This window comes from Pogona vitticeps, chromosome 4, assembly GCF_051106095.1.
Source record: "Pogona vitticeps strain Pit_001003342236 chromosome 4, PviZW2.1, whole genome shotgun sequence".
Taxonomy (NCBI): Eukaryota; Metazoa; Chordata; class Lepidosauria; order Squamata; family Agamidae; genus Pogona; species Pogona vitticeps.
This window is the reverse complement of record NC_135786.1, coordinates 126,968,164-126,989,079: the sequence shown is the minus strand read 5'-3', so window position 1 is coordinate 126,989,079 and position 20,916 is coordinate 126,968,164. Positions and strand designations below refer to the sequence as shown.

General features: G+C 45.0%; 1 protein-coding gene across 2 annotated transcripts; it reads left to right on the top strand.

The window, feature by feature from the left end:
* The first annotated feature begins 27 nt into the window (after nt 1–27).
* UCK2 (uridine-cytidine kinase 2) lies at nt 28–19,611 on the top strand. Of its 2 annotated transcripts, none has more exons than XM_020813018.3 (7): nt 28–700; nt 7,478–7,637; nt 9,660–9,756; nt 15,174–15,316; nt 16,350–16,447; nt 17,495–17,543; nt 18,767–19,611. In XM_020813018.3, the coding sequence occupies exons 1-7, from the start codon at nt 596–598 to the stop codon at nt 18,904–18,906; spliced, it is 792 nt and encodes a 263-aa protein (XP_020668677.3). In that variant the 5' UTR covers nt 28–595; the 3' UTR covers nt 18,907–19,611. The 2 variants fall into 2 exon arrangements, with proteins under 2 accessions (XP_020668677.3, XP_072854409.2); XM_072998308.2 differs by lacking the exon at nt 28–700 and adding an exon at nt 2,543–2,816.
* Nucleotides 19,612–20,916: the final 1,305 nt, after the last annotated feature.

Here is a 20,916-nt window from a genome sequence, read left to right as displayed (position 1 = left end):
AGCACGTCATTTCCGCTTTCCCGGGGCTTTTTTTCCCCCTCCTCGCGCGCGGTCCGAGCAGGAAGGTGCTGAAATTGCTTAAGAAACCCATGGAGCAAAGCCGAGGGGGGGACGAGGAGAGCGTTATTTCGAATAGCAGGAATGCTTTATATTATTTTTAACAACCATTTCGGGGGGGGGGAGAGGGACACCTCATTTTTCTTTTTCAAGAAACAACATTTTCTGGGGGAATACCGAAAAGTTTCAAGAGGGAGAAGTGATGGTCTGATCTCCTTGAACTGTTTTTCCGAACTAAAAACTGCCATACGCGCACTGCAGGCTGCGTTTCCCTTTTTAAAAACCATACGTTAAAAATGCTCCTGAGTTTGGACGACAATAGCCGTGTGCGTCCTTGCAGGACTGTTGTAATACAGTATATGACAGTCCGTGATATACAGTATGGACGGTACCGTAGCGTTGCCTCAAGCCGCCGGCCGAGTCTGTGTAAAATTCAGGGTGTTTCCATTATTATTTATCACCAGCTCTTACTTTTGGTTCGGCTAAACAAACAAACAAACAGATACTAAGGGGTTTACCGACGTCTACTGAAAACTGTATGATTACGCGAATTTCTATCTCTATGCGCACTGCAGAGAGAGAGAGATCGCAGAAAGGGATCAGCCAATCAGCGACAGCATTTACAAGCATGCGCGGACAAGCGGTAAGGGGGCGATTTTCTTCTCAAATGATTCATTCATTCATTCCTGTCTGCTGATTGTCCCTTTGGGATTCTGCCTGAGATCGGTCTCTTTTGTTCTGTAGTTTTCAGTATCAGACCGTTCCTTCATACTTCTCAATTTTCCTCGTCCCTTCTGCTTGGGAAGGGGCCGGGTGAGCATGCAAGTGGGGCTTTTGCAGTAGTGTTGGAACCCCACTGAGATGATGGGGAGACATCTTCAAGACTACCCTGCAGTTATGTAGCCTTATTTTGGTGAAGGACCTTCAGCCTAGCTATGTTCTTGTGTGATATTAGGCACAGTAAGACACAAGTCGCTTTTCCTAGACATTGTGTCATATTTTTGGCCTCTACTGAATATTCATCTTCAGCCGCAAGACAAACTCAGCCCATTTTATGCATGATGAATAATTCACAAACTGACTGAGGCAACAGTCCTTGTAATCCCATACCTTGACGTAAACCCTGCTGAAATCAGTGGGATTAACTTCTTGTAAGTGTGCATAGGACTGGCATTCATCATGTAATTCTTATAGATACCTCTTTGGAACAGTTTCTGCAGAACAAATAATAACTAGCAGCAAAAAAGGCAGGATTGCTTACCTGTCACTGTGGTTCTTTGAGGGGCCATCTGGGAACTCACACAAATGGGTTTTTCTGTGCCTGTTTGTGTGGGTTCACGCAAACAGGCACAGAATGATGAAGAACAGTACTGTATTATGTTTAATGAAAGCTGCAACTGTGTCCCTTCTGTGGTAACAATTTGATATTATCATTTGATGCTTCAGCCGTCTGAGTTTGAGGAAAAAGCAGCAACTAGAAAATTGCAGGATTATATCTATCCAGAAAGGAGTAGAAACAGTGCAGGGGTTTAATGTCATATAGAACCAAATAGTTCGCTTCCAATCAACAATATGTCCATGGATGTTTTTTGTAGATCACCTGGCAAACTTTTCTGCACAATTCTAACAAAGGAGGTTTGTAGCTCAATGGGATCTGCTCACAAATAAATCTGCACAAATTTTTCTGAAAGATTAATCAAACATACCTTCATAAAGAATATATGATTTGTGAGCCTACGAGGAAAGTTCCATAAATGGTGGCATTATTTACCACGTTACCGTTATACAAAATTCTTAATAAAAGTGTGAACAGATTTTTTAAAATAGGATTTGCATGTTTTTCTTGAATGTTTAGTCGTCCGTAAGCTAGTTTTCTTAAATCTACATGCACATTATTTATATGTGCAGCTTCTGGATTTATCTTACAAGATTTTTCCCCACAATTGCTTATGATTTTCTTGAAGAACTTGGAAACAGAAGGGTCAATACCAATGAAGCACACCTTTTAAAATCTAAAATTTCTCTCAGGCCTTTGTGTAAATCAAGTTGGTCGAGGGGTTGTGCTTGTATTTGATGGGAATGTCAGTGATGTTGACATTTGTTACAGGGTTTTGATGGCTTTTGGATCTTTTATTATTTCACCATTGCAATTTTATAATTTTGATGTTTTGTTAAAAAAAATCTCAGAAATAAATGTTAGCTCTTTCTTATGCGTATGGCTGCAAGAGGACAGGTGCCAAAACTGCCTTCGTAATATTTCAATAGCAGACCTCTAGCAGTAGATATTAACGTGTGCCTGTGTATGAAATTCCTAGTGATTTCAGTTTTTCTATCCGCAGTGACCAGGAGGCTCCAGTCAGACAGGAGGAGAGGGTGTGGGATGGAAAGAGGTCACAGACATGCTTCCTCCGCCAGCAGTGGGTGGGGAAAGGGAGGCGGCCGAGGGATGACGCGGCGGTGAACCCCCTGCATGCGCCAGCCGGCTCAGGCAAGAGGCGGGGAATGGGGGTGGCACCTGGCGGGGAACCACGCCGAGCCGGGCCCGGGATCTGAAGCCTGGAGGGCACCCGACTCAGTCAAGCGGCAGACGCGTCCCGGGTCCGGCGGTGCTGGAAGAGAGGTGGGGGGGCGAGATGGCGGGCGACAGCGAGCAGAGGCTGCAGGCGGGCCACGGGCAGTCCGGCGGCGGAGGGGTTGGCGGCGGCGGCGGGGGGGAGCCCTTCCTCATCGGCGTCAGCGGGGGAACGGCCAGCGGCAAGGTAAAGCCATCGCGGTCCCACGTGGGCCACCCGACGGGTTTCTCCAAAAAAAAAAAAAAAAAAAGTCGCCGCGCGCGTTTTTAGGGCTCCTTCGGAAAACCTTGCTCTGTTGGCGCTCTGCACATGCCTCCGGATTCTCTTGGTATTCTTCCCCCCCCCCCCGCCTCGGACAGTTCGTGCGGTTGAAAAGCCAAGTTCGCGCTTTCTCTCCCTCCCCGTTGTTCCCGGCTGGATCCGGGACCCAGGTGGAAGTGTGTGGCGTGCCCTTCTGGGGCACGTCGCCCGCGCCTGCCACGTGTGCAGAAGCCGCCGCTTGCCAGGGTCAGACCCGCGCACGTGGTGGTAATAATCATCATGCCTTCCGACCGGTGGGGACGAGAGTGGCTGTGATCCCCGACGAGCGTCCCGGCGGGATCGGTTTGCCCTCAACTGGCCAAGGGGGGGGGGCGACGGCGGCTGGGGCCGGAAGATCTTGGGTGCCCGCCTGATATCTGGCGGCCGCCATAGCAAAAGCATCGAGGGCGGGGGAGAAGGCCATGTGGCCCTCTCAGTTAGGTTGGATTGCTGCTCCCATCGGCCTTAGTCAGCGCAGTGAGGGATGATGGGATTTGCGGTCCAGCACAAGCTGAAAGGGCGCGGGTTCCCCATATCTGACTTAGGAAGGCATCGGCTGCCTGGCTATGTTGCTGCCTCCTGGGCGCGCTGGAGCCGGCTGGAGGTGCTTGGAGAGACGTGAGCCTAGCTGGCCGGCGCTAGCCTCCCCGCGATTGCTGTCGATGGGCAGTCCAAGCCAGGAGCGCAGCTGCGTCCGCCCGCCCGCCCGTCCGCCCGTCTAGGGTCCGTGTGTCTCCCCCTCCCCGGTTGCTCGGGAATTCTCGAGGCTGCCTGGGGGGGGGGGGCTCAGCCCCAGAGCTCTCCTTTAAATAAAAGAGCACAAGCTAGAGGCATGCTGTTTCATGTGCCCGCTATTGGGGAAACCCCAAAGGCACATCTGAAATATTTGGAGTTAAGAGTCAGGGCTGCCAGTCCTGAAATGAGTTTTTTTTTAAAGGTAGGTGTGAACCCAGCACCTCTTATTTTTAAAAACTTGGGTCTCAGCTTTGGAAAGTATCCGCAGAGAGTGCCTCTGAGCATATATGTGTGTTCCACCTGTTCTATTGCAGCTATCCCATTTCCACACCTTTGAGACTCTATGGCAGGCTTTTTAGGGCTGGCAGTAAGACTTTCAGGCAGGCTTAAAGCTCCCCTCCTCAATTCTTGGACTAGTAGCTGCTGGTAACAAGATGGACACAGCCTGCCCGCAGTCAGCAGCCCCGGTCAGGCCCCATTACATGTTTGGAATTCTCTACTTTTCTGCAAGACCCTACTTATTCTAGAGGCAGACAAGCGTCTAGCTGGAAAGTCTCCATGGGGGATTTTGGCACAAATAACCGCATACAGCTACGCTGGTTTACCATAGAAGTCAGAATGAGATAATAACCCGGTGTGTTCTCTCTCTGCCCTAGGAGTTCATCCTGGGTTTTATATATTTCTTCCGCAGATAGAACTGGTAACAAATAAAATTCATATGCCAGTTTCATTGACCCCAACGTACATGTGAAATTAAGGACTATCTAGCAGCTGTGTCCTTTTCTTCTTCTGTGCTAGAGAGCATGGGTGGGTAACTTTGGCTAGTTTTGGGGCCAGTCATTATGCACATAACCAGCCAGGAAGGGGCTGCTTGATGGAGGTGGGGAGACTGCGGTGGCCAGTTCAGGCAACAGAGAGTAGTAGGCAGCTGTGCCGCCACACCCAGCCCTGCACTGCTTGAGGCAGCTGCCTCACCCTGGCTAATGCCTGGGTCAGCCTGTTTCCACAGCAGAACAAGGACTTGAGATTGTTGGATGCATTTTTCTCATGAAGTCTTTCTACCCATCTCAGGTGTAAGAGATCAGTGGATACCTGGGGCAGCAGCTCCTAATCCTTCCCTAGTTGTTACTGGATCTGTGAGACAGAATTCCTTGTCGCCCTGTCCAAATTTATTAATTTGCACAGCCATTCTGACCAAGCCACTGGATTGTTAAAGGCAGAATATTTGTCCAATGAAGGCCTTTTTTCATGAAAAATTGCTTGCAGTGTGCTGGCAATGTCTTCTTGCCTGATTGTTTGGAATAAATGGTCTTGCTGTTCTGTTATATTAGAAGGGACCTTTCCAGGTTGAGGGGTGGAATGAGATGGCTGGGTTATCTTATATTATAGTCTTTTCTGATAATATCTGTATTCTGGCTTTGTGTGAACCCTTGTTCTGTGAATATAACCATGTCTTTAAAAAAACAAAACAAACCCGACTTTCCCAGCCGTATTATGTCTGTGAAGCATGTTATGTTGGAATGGGGAGTGGCTCTTAAGGTGGGAGGAAGTGCCTTTTCAGAAGCCACAACTTTTTTGCAATCTATGGCAGCTGGCAACCTCAAGGTGAAAAAAAAAGCCACTTCAGGAGGAGCAGCTGCCTTAGGGGTAACGCGCGCTGAGCAAAAAGATGAGTTCCATTTTGCTTTATCATTCCTCTCAGTCATCATTTCCCCAGTCTCATGCTGCAGTGCTTAATTTCAATAAGCAAGGGCGCCAAGCCTCCTTGGAAGCCCTTTCCCATCAGCAGGAATGGCAGAGCTTGTTGCTTGGCTCAAACAGAACAGGATGAGGCCTCAAAAGTACAGTGGGAACAATACATTGCACAACACATTGGAAGTATTTAAACTCTTCCTTGGGAATGCATCTGAAAAAGATTCATATGCCACTAATTGAGAATTTATTTTAAAAATCCTTGATTTTAAATTTTGAGACATCACAAAAATGAACATCACAAAATAATGCAGCCTGTTTATTAGGAGCAAAAAGGAGTGCACACCAAAAATGTCAAAAATACTAAACAAATGCCAAAATACAGAAAAGAAGTACAGTGAAGTGGATTGAATGTCATATTATGATGTAAGACACTTAGGTTCCTATCCCCACAGAGCCATGGGAACTCATAGAGGTGAGGTTAGCACTGGTAAAACCATCCTTCAGTATTTGACATGCCTTGGAAGTGCCATTAGGGTCACCTTAAGTTCTAACCAACTTGAGAGCACCTCTCTCTTGCTCAATAGTTGAGGCATTTGGCTGAAGAGCTAAAGGTTAGGTATGACTCCTCACTAGGCCTCCTTGACAGGGCCTGGACTTGATGATCTATAGGGTCCTTTCTAGCTCTGCAGTTCCAAGAAATATAATCTCCCACCAATTGTAGCTTGTATGTATAAGTGGTGAACTTACAAAAAATATTTAAACACAAAAATATCCTTTAAAAACTCTTCTTTTGTCCACATCAACCATGTCACGCACACTAAAAGGTTTCAGTGAAGCCTATTCCTCTTATTTGTTGCTAAGTGCTGTCAAGTCAGAAATATCTTATAGCGACCCTAATAGGGACGTGGTGGCGCTGTGGGCTAAACCGCAGAAACCTGTGCTGCAGGGTCAGAAGACCAGCAGTCGTAAGATCGAATCCACGCAACGGAGTGAGCTCCCGTCGCTTTGTCCCAGCTTCTCGCCAGCCTAGCAGTTTGAAAGCATGCAAATGCGAGTAGATAAATAGGTACCACCTCGGTGGGAAGGTAAAACGGCGTTCCCTAGTCACGCTGGCCACGTGATAATGGAAACTGTCTTCGGACAAGCGCTGGCTCTACGGCTTGAAAATGGGACGAGCACCGCCCCCTATAGTTGGACACAAGTGGACTAAAAATGTCAAGGGGAACCTTTACCTTAATAAGGGTTTCAAGGTAATGGAGATATTAAGGAGTGCTGTACCAATTTCACTTCTCCAGTGAGTTTCCATGGCGGAGTGAAGATTTGAACCCAGCCTCCTGAGTCCAAGTCTGCCGCTCTAGCCACTACAACACAATGGATATCTATTTCTCTTACAATAAATTTAAGCTAAAGGATCCAGTACTTTCAAAGGTCCTGTGCCACACCATCTCAAAACAATGTTTAGAGCTGATCTCAAATGAGTCTTACTAGGGAAATCAAAATGGGTATATGGGGCAAATAAAGAAAAATAAGCATGGGATGGAAAGAAAACCTATTTGATATTTGGACTGCATATTCAATACTCTATTGTTTTAGACAGACAGATTTCAGTTCATAAACGTGGATTTTTAAAAAAATCTAGTATATGATTATGGTTGTCGTATTCCAGTGCTCAAAATCTGGGTAGGTGACTTTACATAGTAGGTCCTACAAAGCTCACAAACTGTTGTATAACATTTTGGTGGTCCTGACAGAAGTACCATCCATTTGTTATTTTGATATTTTTAAGCTTAACGTGCCATCGTAGTTGCAAACATTTTATATATAGGCCAGTTGATTTTAAATCTGTATTATTCTGGCCGAAAGCCACAGTTTAGAAATACAATAAATCCAAAATACCTCCTCCTCATTTTTGAAGGCTGTCTGTCCAGTCACTGCCACCATCACATTACCTAGAATGAATCTAGGTGGAGGGCATTGTGCAAGAAGCCTCATCCTACAGAAATTGGGAGTTTTGTAGAGCCCTATAAACTCTCCTGTAAGTCCTTTTGCTTCCTCTTAAAAACATTCTGCCAGTGCCAAGATTCCTGCTCACTCTATTTTCTTTGTATCTTTTGCAGTCCTCTGTCTGTGCCAAAATTGTCCAGTTGCTGGGACAGAATGAAGTAGATCATCACCAGAAACAGGTTGTTATTCTAAGTCAAGACAGCTTCTACCGGATACTCACCACAGAACAGAAAGCCAAAGCCCTCAAGGGCCAATTCAACTTCGACCACCCAGGTGACTTCTTATTGAGGCTTGGAAGGAAGGGATGTTCAGAGACCCACTTTTTCCTCCTTCTTTCAATACTGGCTAGAGTCAATAGACTGAAATGTCATTGAGCCCTTTTTGGTGTGGAAACTGGGAGCTGTTAGGAGGTGTTCCATGGGAGCAAATGAAGCAGCTGCATGAACTAATAGATTACAGATACCGTTGAAAGACTTCACAGTGGGAGAAAAAGTCCTGATCTGGAGCTAACAAAAATTCTATTAGAGCAGAAATGCATAGTGTCATTAAAAAAAATTAAACCAAGGCAGAGGCGTAACTCATAAAGGAAGCAAGTAAAAAACAGCAGTGAAGGCAATAAATAATGGAAAAAAAACCCACAAAAATAATCAGTGTTGTAGCACCTAAATAATTTATCATGGCATAGACTTTCATAGGCTAAGCTTATATTTATCTTTTCACTGCCTTTGGACTCTTTATTGATTTTGCTCAATTACAGACTTACAGTGGACCCTCGACCTACGGAATTAATCCATATTGGAACGGTGTCCGTAGGTTGAAAAGTCTGTAGGTCAAAAATGCATTTCCCATAGGAATGCATTGAAAACCCATTAATTTGTAAACCACCCAAGAAACACCCTCCCACACACAAAATTAAAATAAATTTTAAAAATTACAAACCTTACCTTTTCAAAGCCTTCCAGGTGTCCCCCGCTGCCGTCATTGCTGCTGCCGGAGGACTCCGAGAACTTTGGTGCCACTGTAGGAGGCCTCTCGGAGCTCTTCCGCTGCCGCCACAGGCTTTCCCTGAATGGACCGGGCCTGCCAGGGGAGGGCTTCCCTAGGTAGGCCCGGTCTACTCCCCGGGCTACTCCCAGGAGTCCGAGCATGGCCGGGATTGCCTGCCGTGGCTTGGATCCCAGCGGTGGCAGGTGACCTCCGGATGCCTTCCAGGGCTTCTCCGCCGCCATGAGAGGCATCTCGGAGTTCCACCACCACCACCAATAGTGCCTCCGAAGCACTATTGGCGGTGAGGTGGGAACTCCGAGATGCCTCTCATGGTGGAAGAGAAGCCCTGGAAGGCATCTGGAGGCAGATCCGCAGCCTATGGACTGGAAGAGGGAGGCAGGGAAAGTGCCAAATTTGAATTTGGCGCTTTCCCCGCCTCCCTCTTCTGGTCCGTAGGTCGATTCTCCGGCCGCAAGTCGAAGTGAAACTTTGCGGCCAGAGAAGTACGGATCTCGAAAAGTTCATAAGTGGAGCCGTCCGTAAGTCGAGACTCTACTGTATACGCTACTCGTTTGCAGACTGTACCAAAAAATCATGTTACCAACACCACAAAGGCCTCCTTAAAGACAAATGTTTTCACCAAGAGCTGGAAATTAATGAGTAAAGAAACATACCTCCTAGACAGAGCCTCCATATAGCTGCCAAAGCTGAAAAGGCCCAGCCATTCATAGTCGTGCTCCTCCACCACATTTCTCAGTGGAAGCTTCCTTTAATTGAACAGGAGTGGGCAAGAATATAAGAGCAGAGGTTGGTCCCAAAGTTCATGAACATAACAGGCTTTGCTTCTATGCTTGAGGCTGAAAAGAAGGGCAAATATCTCCTGATTCCTACCACTTCCATGGTTGGGAAAAGGGCTGGAGTTTTCTTTGGCATCCTCTGTGTGGCTAAGACATCTGGACCACATTTGCCACGCAAAGCTAAATTTGCACTGCAGAGGCACAGAAAACTGAAGCATGGGAACTTTCTTGGCAGCTGCTTCCAGGACACATTAGACATCTCTGTGCAGTCACTACCAGAGTTGGCTCACTCCAGACTGTGACTTCCCAGGTCAACACTGCCAGGCATGGCATGGAAAGCAAGTTCGTAATCACAGTTTTTCTCTTGGCTATCCAAGTGTTGGTTTTTGGGACTGTGTAAATGTAAGGCTAGGAGGGATCTCTAGGAACTTGGCATTTCCTCTGGAAGCTGTTGAGGTGTCACACTGAGAGCTACAAACCTTTAAAACTGCGTTTCCTGTTCTCTCTATAGATGCCTTTGACAATGAACTGATTATCAAAACACTCAGGGAGATCACGGAGGGGAAGACAGTTCAGATACCTGTTTATGACTTTGTCTCCCATTCTCGGTAAGTCTCTTTCTTCCCCTCTTTGTTTTGTGGTTGGGACATGGTGACGTCTGAACATGCTGCTCGTTAGCAGAAATTGCCACTCAGTTCTTCATAACGTCTTCACAATAAATAGTTATGACTCCTCCATCTTCTTGGCTCAGATATTTAGCAGTGAAGCCATACTTGGTGTGAAAAAATGGGGAGTGGGTGAGACTGGGAATTACATACTGCCAAAAGTGTAATTAATTAGCGGGGGGAAAGCCTCTTCCAACACCCACCTTCTATCTGTGAAAAACAGTGTACCTTGGATGTTTTTCTACAATAAAAGAAAAAAAGAGTCCATGTTGGGTTAGGTGTATTAATTGCACTTCTGATGCCTACCTACGTTAGCGAGGGTGTAACTTTCACCCAGCTTAGGTACCACAAATCCAATCAAATATAGACCTAGACCCTATTTTAGGACCACTCCATAGCAGCAATTATGATAGACAAATCCATCTTCTCTCGTGCCATTGCATCTGGACTGTTCTAGTCAATGAAACTATTCCAGATGGCAAGGGGCCTTTTATAATATTAGACCCAAGGGAAACTGGAAGAGCCCATTGAAATGTACATGAATAATTTGTACTTTTCAAATCATAGCTGTTATAAAACTTCTCTGATGTAGACTCCTGTTCTCCTGGAACAGTTCTAGATGTATCTGTGGCTTATAGGTGTACAATTCTTTTTCCCTTTGGGTAGCCTGAGGAGGTATATAAGATTCATAGACATGGCATAAAATATGCTGGTCCTTGCTAACTGATAGAAGCAAACAGGATGCAGTTGTCCTGTTAGACAACAAAGATTGTTAATGCCATTATCAGAGACAATGAGATTTGAATTGCACTGAAGCAAACCATAATTCGGATCCATCACACCTAAGCCAGTATTGGCTTTCGGTGAACATTCCTTTCCTGGGAAAAGTGGCAAAGCAATCCACCTCAAGGTTTTCCTCTAGGGCGGTAAGTGGTGCCCCGCATAACGAGGGCTCCGTTTAACGATGAATCTGCATAGCGATTAGGTTTTTGCGATCGCAAAAGCAATTGCATTGCGATGTTTTAGATGGCTAAAAATCGCTTTGCAATGATCGGTAAGCGTTTCGCTTACTGGTTATCGCATAACGATGTTTTAAAAACAGCTGATTGGCGGTTCCAAAATGGCCACCGGGTAAACAAAATGGCCGTCCGCAGTGTTTTCACACCCTTTCCTCGCTTACCGGGCAGCGAAAATGGCAGCCGGATGGAGGATTTCCACATAGCAGTGAGTTTTCCCCCATAGGAACGCATTAAATGTGTTTTAATGCATTCCTATGTTTTTTTCCCCCGCATAGCGATGAATCTGGATAGCGACGATTTTTTCAGAATGGATTATCATTGCTATGCGGGGCACCACTGTACTTTCCAACCATGGGTAACCCAGGTGTTCTTGGACTGCAGCTCCCAGAAGCCACAGCTAGTGGTGAAGGCTTCTGGGAGTTGTAGTTCAAGAATACTTGGGTTACCCAAGGTTGGAAACTAGTTTATTGTGTGTACATATATATTGGAATGGCGTTCGTACATCAAAAAGTTTGTAAGTCGAGGCAAAATTTCTCATAGGAATGCATTGAAAACCATTTAATCTGTTCCGGCTGTTTTTCGTTCTTATGTTGAGGCGCTGTTCGCAAGTAGAGGCATTAGTTTCCATAGGAACTAATGCAAAGCCGGTTAATCTGTATTCTACCACTAGGGGGAGATTTAAAAAAAATTTATTTTTCTTTTGACCTAAGATGAACTTAGGCCAAAAAAAAAAAAAGGCAGGGAAGTTTTTTTTTCCATTCATAAGTCAAAGCTCCATTTGCAAGTCAAAGCAAAATTTTGTGAATGGAGCTGTTAGTAACTCGGAATGTTTGTAAGTAGAGACGTTCATATGTCGAGGTACTACTGTATGTATATATACACATATACACACAATAAACTAGTTCCCAACTATATATGCTGAAACAGATAGCTACCTCATTGGAAACTGCTACAGTGCTGAGGTGCATGTTCAAGGAAAGCCGGTAGTTGCTTAGGTAAGAGGGATTCAAAATCCGTGCTAAGGTGGTATTGTCATAAGCATTCTCACTTCTTCCCTAAGCTGAGTGGAATACTCAGTGATTTCAGTGAACAGTCCACCACCTGACATTTTTTTTGTATTTATACAGATATTTATATGTCTTATAGAATATCATAGAATCATACGATAAGGGAGTTGGAAGGGGTTTATAAGGCCCTCAATTCCAACCCCCTGCTCAATGCAGGAATTTTGATCAAAGTACATCTGACATCTGGCTGCCTAATTTTTTCTTGAATACCTCCTGAGGTAATTGGTTCCATTGTCATACTACTCTAATAGTTAATAAGTTTTTACTGATATTCACACTAAGTTTGATTTCCTTTAACTTAAGACCATTATTACGTGTTCTGCACTCTGGTATGATTGAGAAACAGATCTTACCCCTCCTCTGTATGACAGCCTTTCAAGTATTTGAAGAGTGCTATCATATCTCCCCTCAGTCTTCTTTTCTTAAGAACATTCCCAGTTCTTTCAGTCTGGCCAGGGTGTGGTGCCACACAGAGTCCTTCATACAAAGGGGCACTACTCTCCTCCAGTCATCTGGCACTTCACCCATCCTCCATGATTTCAACAGAATAATAGACAGTGGTTCTGAGAGTTCTTCAGCCAGGTTCTTCATGCACTTCAATGCTTTTGAATGTAATTCATCCAGCCCTGGAGATCTGAACAAGTTCCCAGATTCCTCCCCTTTTTGTTCCTTTTGAAGATAGGGACAGTGGTAACCCTCCTCCAAACATCTGACACTTCACCAATCTATGATTTGAAGAAAGTAACAATAATCTTTAGTCAGCTCCTTCAGTGCTCTTGAATGCAGTTCATCAGGCCCTGGAGATTTGGACTTGTTCAAAGTAGTAAGGTATTGGTTGTTGTGGGTTTTTTGGGCTCTTTGGCCGTGTTCTGAAGTTTGTTCTTCCTAACGTTTCTCCAGTCGCTGTGGCCAGCATCTTCAGAGGACAGCAACCTGTGCTCTGAAGATGCCGGCCACAGAGACTGGCGAAACGTTAGGAAGAACAACCTTCAGAACACGGCCAAAGAGCCCGAAAAACCCAGAACCACCATTAGATCCCGGCCGTAAAAGCCTTTGCGAATATATAGTAAGGTATTCCTTGACTATTTGTTTATTATTCTCAAACTGCAATCCTGTCCCCTCCCACTTGTACTTCACATTCATCTGGAAGATCATAGACTGTCTTTTGGGAAAAGACTGAGCTAAAGTAGGAATCGAGCACTTCTTCCTTTTTTTTGTCATCTGTTACCATTTTCTCATCCCCATTGAGTAGCTGAACTACTTTTTCTTTTCTTTGTGTTTTGCTTCATGTGCAGCTAAAGACTGCTTTCCCCCCTTGATTTCAATGTCTCTTGGTAAGCTCATTTCATCCTCAGCTTTTACCTTCCAAAGGCCATCCCTGCAATTCTCGACTACTTGTCTGTATTCTTCCTTTGTGGCCTGGCTTTCCTTTCATTTCCTGTATTTCCTTTTCATTTTCACATCCTCTCTGAGCTTTTTGTGAAGCCACATTGGCCTTCCCCCCTGTTTTCCTCCCTTCTGTTCTTCTTCTTGGAATTATTTGTAGTTGTGCTTTTAAAATTTCCTTTTTAAGAAACTCCCACTCACCTTGAGCTCCTTTCCTTGTTAGGGTCTCTTGCCATGGGACCTTACTTATCATTGTTCTGACTTTATTAAAATTGCGTCTCTTAAAAATCCAGAATATGCACGTGGCTTTACTCTGCTTTTGTTTCCTTGGAAATCAAGAACTCAAGTAGAACAAGGTCACTTTCCCCCATATTTCCTCTTCCTGACATTTCTTCCCCTAAGTTAGGAGTCTTCAAACTTTTTACAGTGAGGGGCACACCAAATATTTGCGAAGTTTTTGAAGGCTGAAGGATCAGGAATGAATGTGTGTGCACACGTGCGGACACGTGGCCACCCAGCCGCCTGCAGACACACACACACACACACACACACACACACACACACACACACACACACACACACACACACACACACACACACACACACACACCGCCCACACACACACCCCGCCCATACATACACACACATGCATGCACCCCATCTGCCCCTTGCACAGACACACACCCCTGCACGCACGCACGCATGCACGTGCCTGCCCGACCCTCCATGCATAGATGCCTGCCTGCACACACACACACACGCCCCTCTGCTCCCCCCGCACATGGACTGAAGGGAACGGGCTGGATAAAATGGCAACGTGGGCTAGATGTGGCCGGCCCGCGGGCCGTACTTTGGAGACCCCGGACCCAAATCATTTCTATTGGTTAGAATTGAGTCACGGATAGCTAATCCTCTACTTTCTTCCTCCACCTTTCATCAGTGAAAATTACCAGCAACACAAGGCAGGAATTTTTTGGACAGGACATGTTTGGCAGATATCAGGATTAGAGATGGAGGTATTCGTCCGGCTCCGTGCTCCCTTCCAGTAGCTCCAGAGCTCGTGGTCAACTAGGCACTCGTCAGTTCTGGAGCAATTGGAAGGGAGCACAAAGCCAGCTGCAGCAGCGGAGGGGTGAGTGGACGGTCTGGCTGCCGGGAGCTGGACCTTCATTATGTCCACCTGTGTGGGTGTATTTTTAATTGTATATAAATACCCCCATCTCTAATCAGGATAACCAAAATCTCCCATTTTTACTACATTGTGTCTGTTTGAAATTTTTGCAATTCAAAGGTTTCATCTGCAACTTCATGTTGATAGGGCAGTTGATAGTAGACTCCAACTACTATGTTCCTTTGTTTTTCACCTCAGATGCTCTTGATGGGACAACTGAGGAAATACAGGAGGATGAAGGAACGGAATATGCATTTTGACATATAGTACAACTCCACTTCCCTTTCTATTCTTTCTGTTCTCTTTGAATAATTTATATCCTCCAGTTGCTGTATTCTAGTAATGGGAGTCCTCCCATCAAGTTTTAAGTTATCCCTATCAAGTCATATTTAGCCTCTTGAACTAAGATTTCCAATTCGTCATGCTTGTTTGCCTGTTTATACTTAACATGCTTAAATTTTTGGTCCCACACAGGCCTCAGACATAATTATAAGTAACAAAAAATAATTTCAGGTTCAAAATAAACAACTAGCTTACTAGAAGCAGCAGCAGCATATAGTTATGGTGGGCAGATACCTTTCCAGTCAAAACTGTTTTTCTGATTGGCACTCTGCACTGGAGTTTTTTGTTGTTGTTGTTGTTGTTGTTGTTGTTGTTGTTGTTGTTGTTGTTATTGTTATTATTATCATCATCATCATCATCTCTGTGTCATAATAGCAAAGAAGAGACTGTAACTGTGTATCCTGCTGATGTTGTGCTATTTGAAGGCATCCTAGCCTTCTATAACCAGGAGGTTCGGGACCTTTTCCAAATGAAGCTTTTTGTGGATACTGATGCTGATACTCGGCTGTCTCGCAGGGGTGAGTTGTTTGGGGTGACACCTTCTTGCTACAGGTGCAGAAGTGACTGAAATGTGTTTTAAATGAGAATGAATGGAGATTTCTCTCATTGTGCATGAGTGCTGCATATGCATCCACAGAATTAGCACAGCTGTATGTCTCTGCAGGGCTTTGATGACCATCATCACCCATCATCTACCTCTGCTCTACGGGTCTTGCCTTTCTGAGATTGAAATCCTATACACAGTAGGATTTAAAGAAGATTGCTCTGTGAATTGCATCCAGTCTCTCCTCTGAGGAATACCTCATCAGTGTCCCTGCAAAGTTATGAGGAATGCCTCATAGGAAGGCAGAAGGAATCTTTTGGTCCCCACAGTCTGCCTTTGCTTACACTGTACTGTACTGAGAAAATGTGTCCACCTTTTATAGCTCCATAATGTTGCTTGAAGATATTTGTATCACCCACCGAAGACGCTAGTCTCACCCCTGCAAGGCTATATATTTTTCCTAGTCTTTTCCAACATGTGACTGCTTTTTGCTCAATGGGAGAAGAAGGCCACCAGGATAGATATTCAAGCGAAGTGGAAACAGAACCATCAGAGCTTGGTGTAGAGAGAAAGAGAAAGAGCATTAAGGTGGACCAGAGGGAAAACACCCCAGAGTCAGGGACTGTGGCGTTTCTAACCCGTGCAAACCTGGATATGTCTGTTGGCAAGAACATAAGAACATCTTGCTTGGGTCATTTCCAAGAGACCTTCCAGCTTAGTCTAGCTTGGCTTTGTGTTGTAAGGGAGTTGTATTTCTCCTCTTTGGCACAGTTTGCTGCTACTATTGATTTTAAGAAAAAGCTACCTCAGTGTTCAAGGTTTTTCTTCGTCTTCTTTGAACCTCCCCTCTGTGACTAGAGTACTGTATATTCTCTTTCCAGGGAACAAAAACAAGCTGCTTAGACCTTTCATTTTCTCTTTGGCTGGACAACCTGTGAATGTGGGTGTGTGCTTGTTCTGTTGTTTCCACACACCTTCTCATTTTTTCTCTGTTCTTCACTCTGCAGTTCTGCGAGACATCAGTGAGCGAGGCAGAGACCTAGAGCAAATCTTATCTCAGTACATTACCTTTGTCAAGCCAGCCTTTGAAGAATTCTGCCTGCCTGTGAGTAAAAGGGCTTTTTGCCCCACTGTCAAACCTGGGCATGAGAGTTTGTGAGTGGCTGCAAGATTCAGAAAAGGAAGGCATTAAGTCAGGTTCCCTTACTCCCATCTAGGGAAGCATGCTTCTCTTCATGTGGAGGTTAACTGTTGATCGGGGGTGATGGTAAAGAAGGTCTTGTGAACAACAACTGTGAACAACAACAGTTACGCTGTGCTGCATGCTTCATTAACATCTAACGGAAGAATCTGACATAAATTACACAGTTTTAGTGTTTGCTGAACTAACTGTATTTGACCACCTGACAGTGGTATTCAGTTTCCATGCTGGAAACCCAGACATCATTCCTTTACATGGATTATGCTGTTTGGCTTGTTTTGCTGACACTTTTTTTCATTTGGGTCTCAGAAACAACAAGTCATATTGACAACACTCTATAGGCCTTTGGCAGTTGTTGTGTTTGCTCACATTTTTATCCAGCATGGGTAGAGTTGTTACAAATACAAATGCTGTCAGGAATTTAATGGTATGTTTCTGTGGGTGTTCCTTGAGCAGTCCTGCAACAGCTGCCCTGTTCTTTGCAGAGCCTAATGACACCTAGCAGAGTAAGAAAAGTATTAGGCAGCAGCTTTTGTGAACTAGTCCTCTTCATCAGATGCCAGCTGAGGATAGCATTTCATGCATCTTGATGCAATGGACTGCAGTCTGCAAAACCCATAGGCCTCAATACATGTCTTGGTTTCTAAAGGTACCACAGACTTTTTGTTCTTGTTGGTTATCATTACTGACCCTCTGGAAATTGTCAAATGTTTGTGGTTTCTGATGTCAGAGGAAGGGACAGTTCTTCATGGTGGTTGTTGTGGCATACATGGCCTGGCACCAGCCTTGCAAAGGGAAGAGAACAACAAGAAAAGGGAGATCCAGTTTTTATGCATTTTTCTTGAGAAGAAAATAATAACTCTCAGCTAACTCTCCCAAGAAGGAGGACAAAATTAACAGTTCCTGATCCCACCTGCAGCTTCTATAACATTGTTTCCTTCTTTCTTGCAGACCAAGAAGTATGCTGATGTCATTATCCCAAGGGGAGTGGATAACCTCGGTAAGCTGAGGATACACTGGGTGGAATGATGGTTCATTCAGACGTCCCCATATTCTGGATCTTGTTTGTCAGTTTTAGATAATTCAGAAAGATTGTCATGGCCAAGATATTAGCGAGGTGGCTTTTGCTGCTTCCAGCACTCTGAGCCAGTAGTGCTTCTTGATCCTTTATAGCAGGGTAGCCAATTTGTGGCTTTCCAGATGTTGTTAGACAGCAGCTCCTGTCATCTCTCATTACGCTGGTTAGGGCTGATGGACATGGCAGTCCAACAACAGTTAGTAAGCCAGAGGTTGTAGACCCCTGCTTGATAGAGAAGGAAGGGCTGACTACAGGGGTCTCGGTATATGTGCAGAGTGCATAATAATAATAACTGTTGATTGTTCAACACTGTGTTCAGCAGTCTTGCTACGTCTTTGCCCCTGTTCCTGCCTGTTCTTGTGGAGGCAAATGACACCTGCTCAACAAGCTTTGCAAGATTGGGCAAATTAATCTTGCTGGAGGTGAATTAGAATGAGAAATAATATCCCCTTACGGTAGTTAGACACACTGAGCAGGTCCAGAGAAGAAGTGATATTTAGTCAGAACATGAGACAATTAGGAGGTGATATGATAGCCATCCTCAGCTATTTGAAGGGCTGTGCTCCATAATGTGGGACTGAAAGCAGAGGTTTCGATTTAGAAGGGAAAGGATTTCAGCTAAACATTGGGAGGATCTTCTTGAGGGTACAGACTGTTCAAGAGTGAAGTGGACTGCCACAGAAGATGCTGGGCAGGAACAATAGAAGGAAAAAGAGGCACTTGTGATGCCACTGGGCAGGCGGCGAGGTTGGAGGTAGGGATGGCCAAGCTGGACTTTACAGCCTTGGTTTCAGCTGAATGTGAACAGATTTAGTAAAAAAAAAAAGAGAGAGATGAATTTTAATAGCGTTCTAGAAAAAAAAAATTAGCAGTCCCCATTAGTAAAGGAGAAGTGCAGTAGGGCAGACGGACAGAACAGGAAAAGGGCAGAAATATTAATAGAGACATGAAATATCACAATGCAGAGTACAGCTGCTGAGAATGAGGTATAAAGGCAGATGGTGAATTCAGAGATGAATGTCTCTGCTTTTTATAGCACTTGGGGCATAGTCTTCTCTGGGGTATAACAAGGTTTTTGGCACCAGTTTTTATTTTGATGTAGACTTTCTTTCTCAGTCACCCTTCATTTTCTCTCTTCACCCTAGTGGCCATCAACCTCATTGTCCAACACATTCAGGACATCTTGAATGGCGGTCATGGCAAGCGCCACTGCAATGGCTACTTGAACGGCTATGCTCCTCACCGCCAGCGTCAGTGCTCAGAATCCAGCAGCCGGCCACACTGACCCCCAGGGTTAAGAGGAGCCCGTGCGCTGCCAATCTTAAGCATTGCATCCACTTGGCCTCTGCCCAGCCTCCCTTGTCTGCTGGAGAGACTGGCAGGCCTGGACAGAGGACCTTTGCTTCGATGAGCTGAGCTTGCCCGCCTGTAGTGGTGCTGTCCCAAACTCCGCCACGGACAAGAAAATCTCTTCAGTAAAAATACAGATGATCTCTTTATTTTGTGCAACGGCAAGATGGCATCTCTTGGTTGTGAGACCACACCATTTCTGAGATGTCCATAGATATCTGTGAGGGGTGGGAATTGAACTGGAACTGGCTAAAAATGGCACTTAAACCTCAGGCTTGCATTTACAGGAGAAGAGGTGATGGGGTTAAGCAACACTTTTTCCCCCCTTTGTTTCTTTTTCTCTCTTTTTGCTCCGGTTACTAAACATGTGTGTCATTTTTTAAAAATTTCTGGGAAGTGAGCAGAGACAGTGAAAGTGGGACATGAGGCTCAGCCCATTATATTTAAGTCTTGCCATCTGGGCTGCCGATGCCCATATTCTCTTGTCCTCTGTATCCCCTACTGCTATGGTGCCAGAGGCTAAGCAGTCTGTGAGACACTGGTTAATATTGAAGTGATGAGGACAGAGCTGAAACATTTGACTTCTCCTTGGCCTTAAGCTTCCAGCAGTGTTTTCTGTACATGGAGCATACACTCTGCTTTCCCAAGTGCCCACATGCCAGCCAGGGAACTGGTATTCCCACTGATGCCCCTGAAGCTCTATTCAGGTAGAGCAGAGCACAGGCTATCTCAGCCATTCAGCAGGATAGTTGGGCCCATATCACCTTGGAGCAATGGGACTGATACAGAGGGTCCTCAGGAGGGACCAGTGCCAGAGAACAAAGTAAAGGAGTGCACTGTTGTATTTGTGATGGCACCAAGAGACGATTCTACCGATCCTGCACTCTCTTTTCTGGCTGTGGTGTCCTCCAGGACAAGGTTCTTGTCAATGTTTGATACTCCGCCCTAGACACTCATATTTCAGCTGAAGTGGAGCTGGTAAGCAAAGCTTTGTTTCTTCTTTAGTATTTGGGGCTCTGGCTAGCTGGAAAGTGAAGGATAAATCTGCCTTATTGTGCCCCATTCCACACTAGCAGTTATTGTTTCCCTCAAACATTCAAGGGAGAAGAAACTGTGGGGGAAAAAACTCGGTCCTCAAAGTCTCGATCTTCAGAGGGGTTTGGATGAATTCTCTGCATGGTGGGGCAGGATAGGACAGAACAATTCCTATGTTTCTGGGCTCTTTCTGAGATGAATGGGATGAGATAAATTTTCCTTTATTTCCCTTAATAAAGATGGCATAATGAAAAGATGTGTTGTGACTTTGGTTTGAAATTTTAGCCGTGCTTTTGGGTAATGGTCTTCCACAGGCATAACATTCGAGGCTCCAAAATTCTATCATTGAACAGTTCAAATATTTGCCCTGGAATGAAGCAGCCACACTGAACTTAATCAGTGCAAATGTTTTCACACTGAATCAAGCATTATTTTAATGCTTCTTACAAAGGCTAGAATATTTTCTCTTTGTGAACTGCTGTGAAAGAATAGAAGAGAGAGGAAAAGAATTGGGACTGAGGTTTGTAGGTCCCACGCCTTGGCACAGGAGTCTGAAAGGATGAGGAATAGTATAAATAAAAATAGGTACTCCACGGTATATAAATTAGCCATACAGACATCTAGAGCCCATTGCGTTACAACTTGCAAGGTGGAACCGTTTCAGCTGACGAGTAGTGTTTATGATAATGAGGCTGGACTGAGCAATTTCAGCAGCCATTATACACTAAGTTATACGTTTCTTTCCTCTGCTTCGCCTCCTCCATCAGCCCATTGGACCCGAGCATTAGCCTAGCTCAAAGAGGCCTGAATGAGGCAAGCATGTGGTGCATGCCAGGAACGCTGACACCCAAGATGGCAGCAGGATTGAAAAGTTGCTGCCATAGCAGCAGTGCCTTTCGTTCCACCCAAG

What these genes read in the sequence shown, in the direction of transcription:
- UCK2 (XM_072998308.2), top strand. Translation starts at nt 2,691, where the DNA reads ATGGCGGGCGACAGCGAGCAGAGGCTGCAGGCGGGCCACGGGCAGTCC. An exon ending in ATTCAACTTCGACCACCCAG is followed by an intron (nt 7,638 to 9,659) that starts GTGACTTCTTAT and finishes TTCTCTCTATAG; the next exon opens with ATGCCTTTGACAATGAACTG. An exon ending in TACTCGGCTGTCTCGCAGGG is followed by an intron (nt 15,317 to 16,349) that starts GTGAGTTGTTTG and finishes TTCACTCTGCAG; the next exon opens with TTCTGCGAGACATCAGTGAG.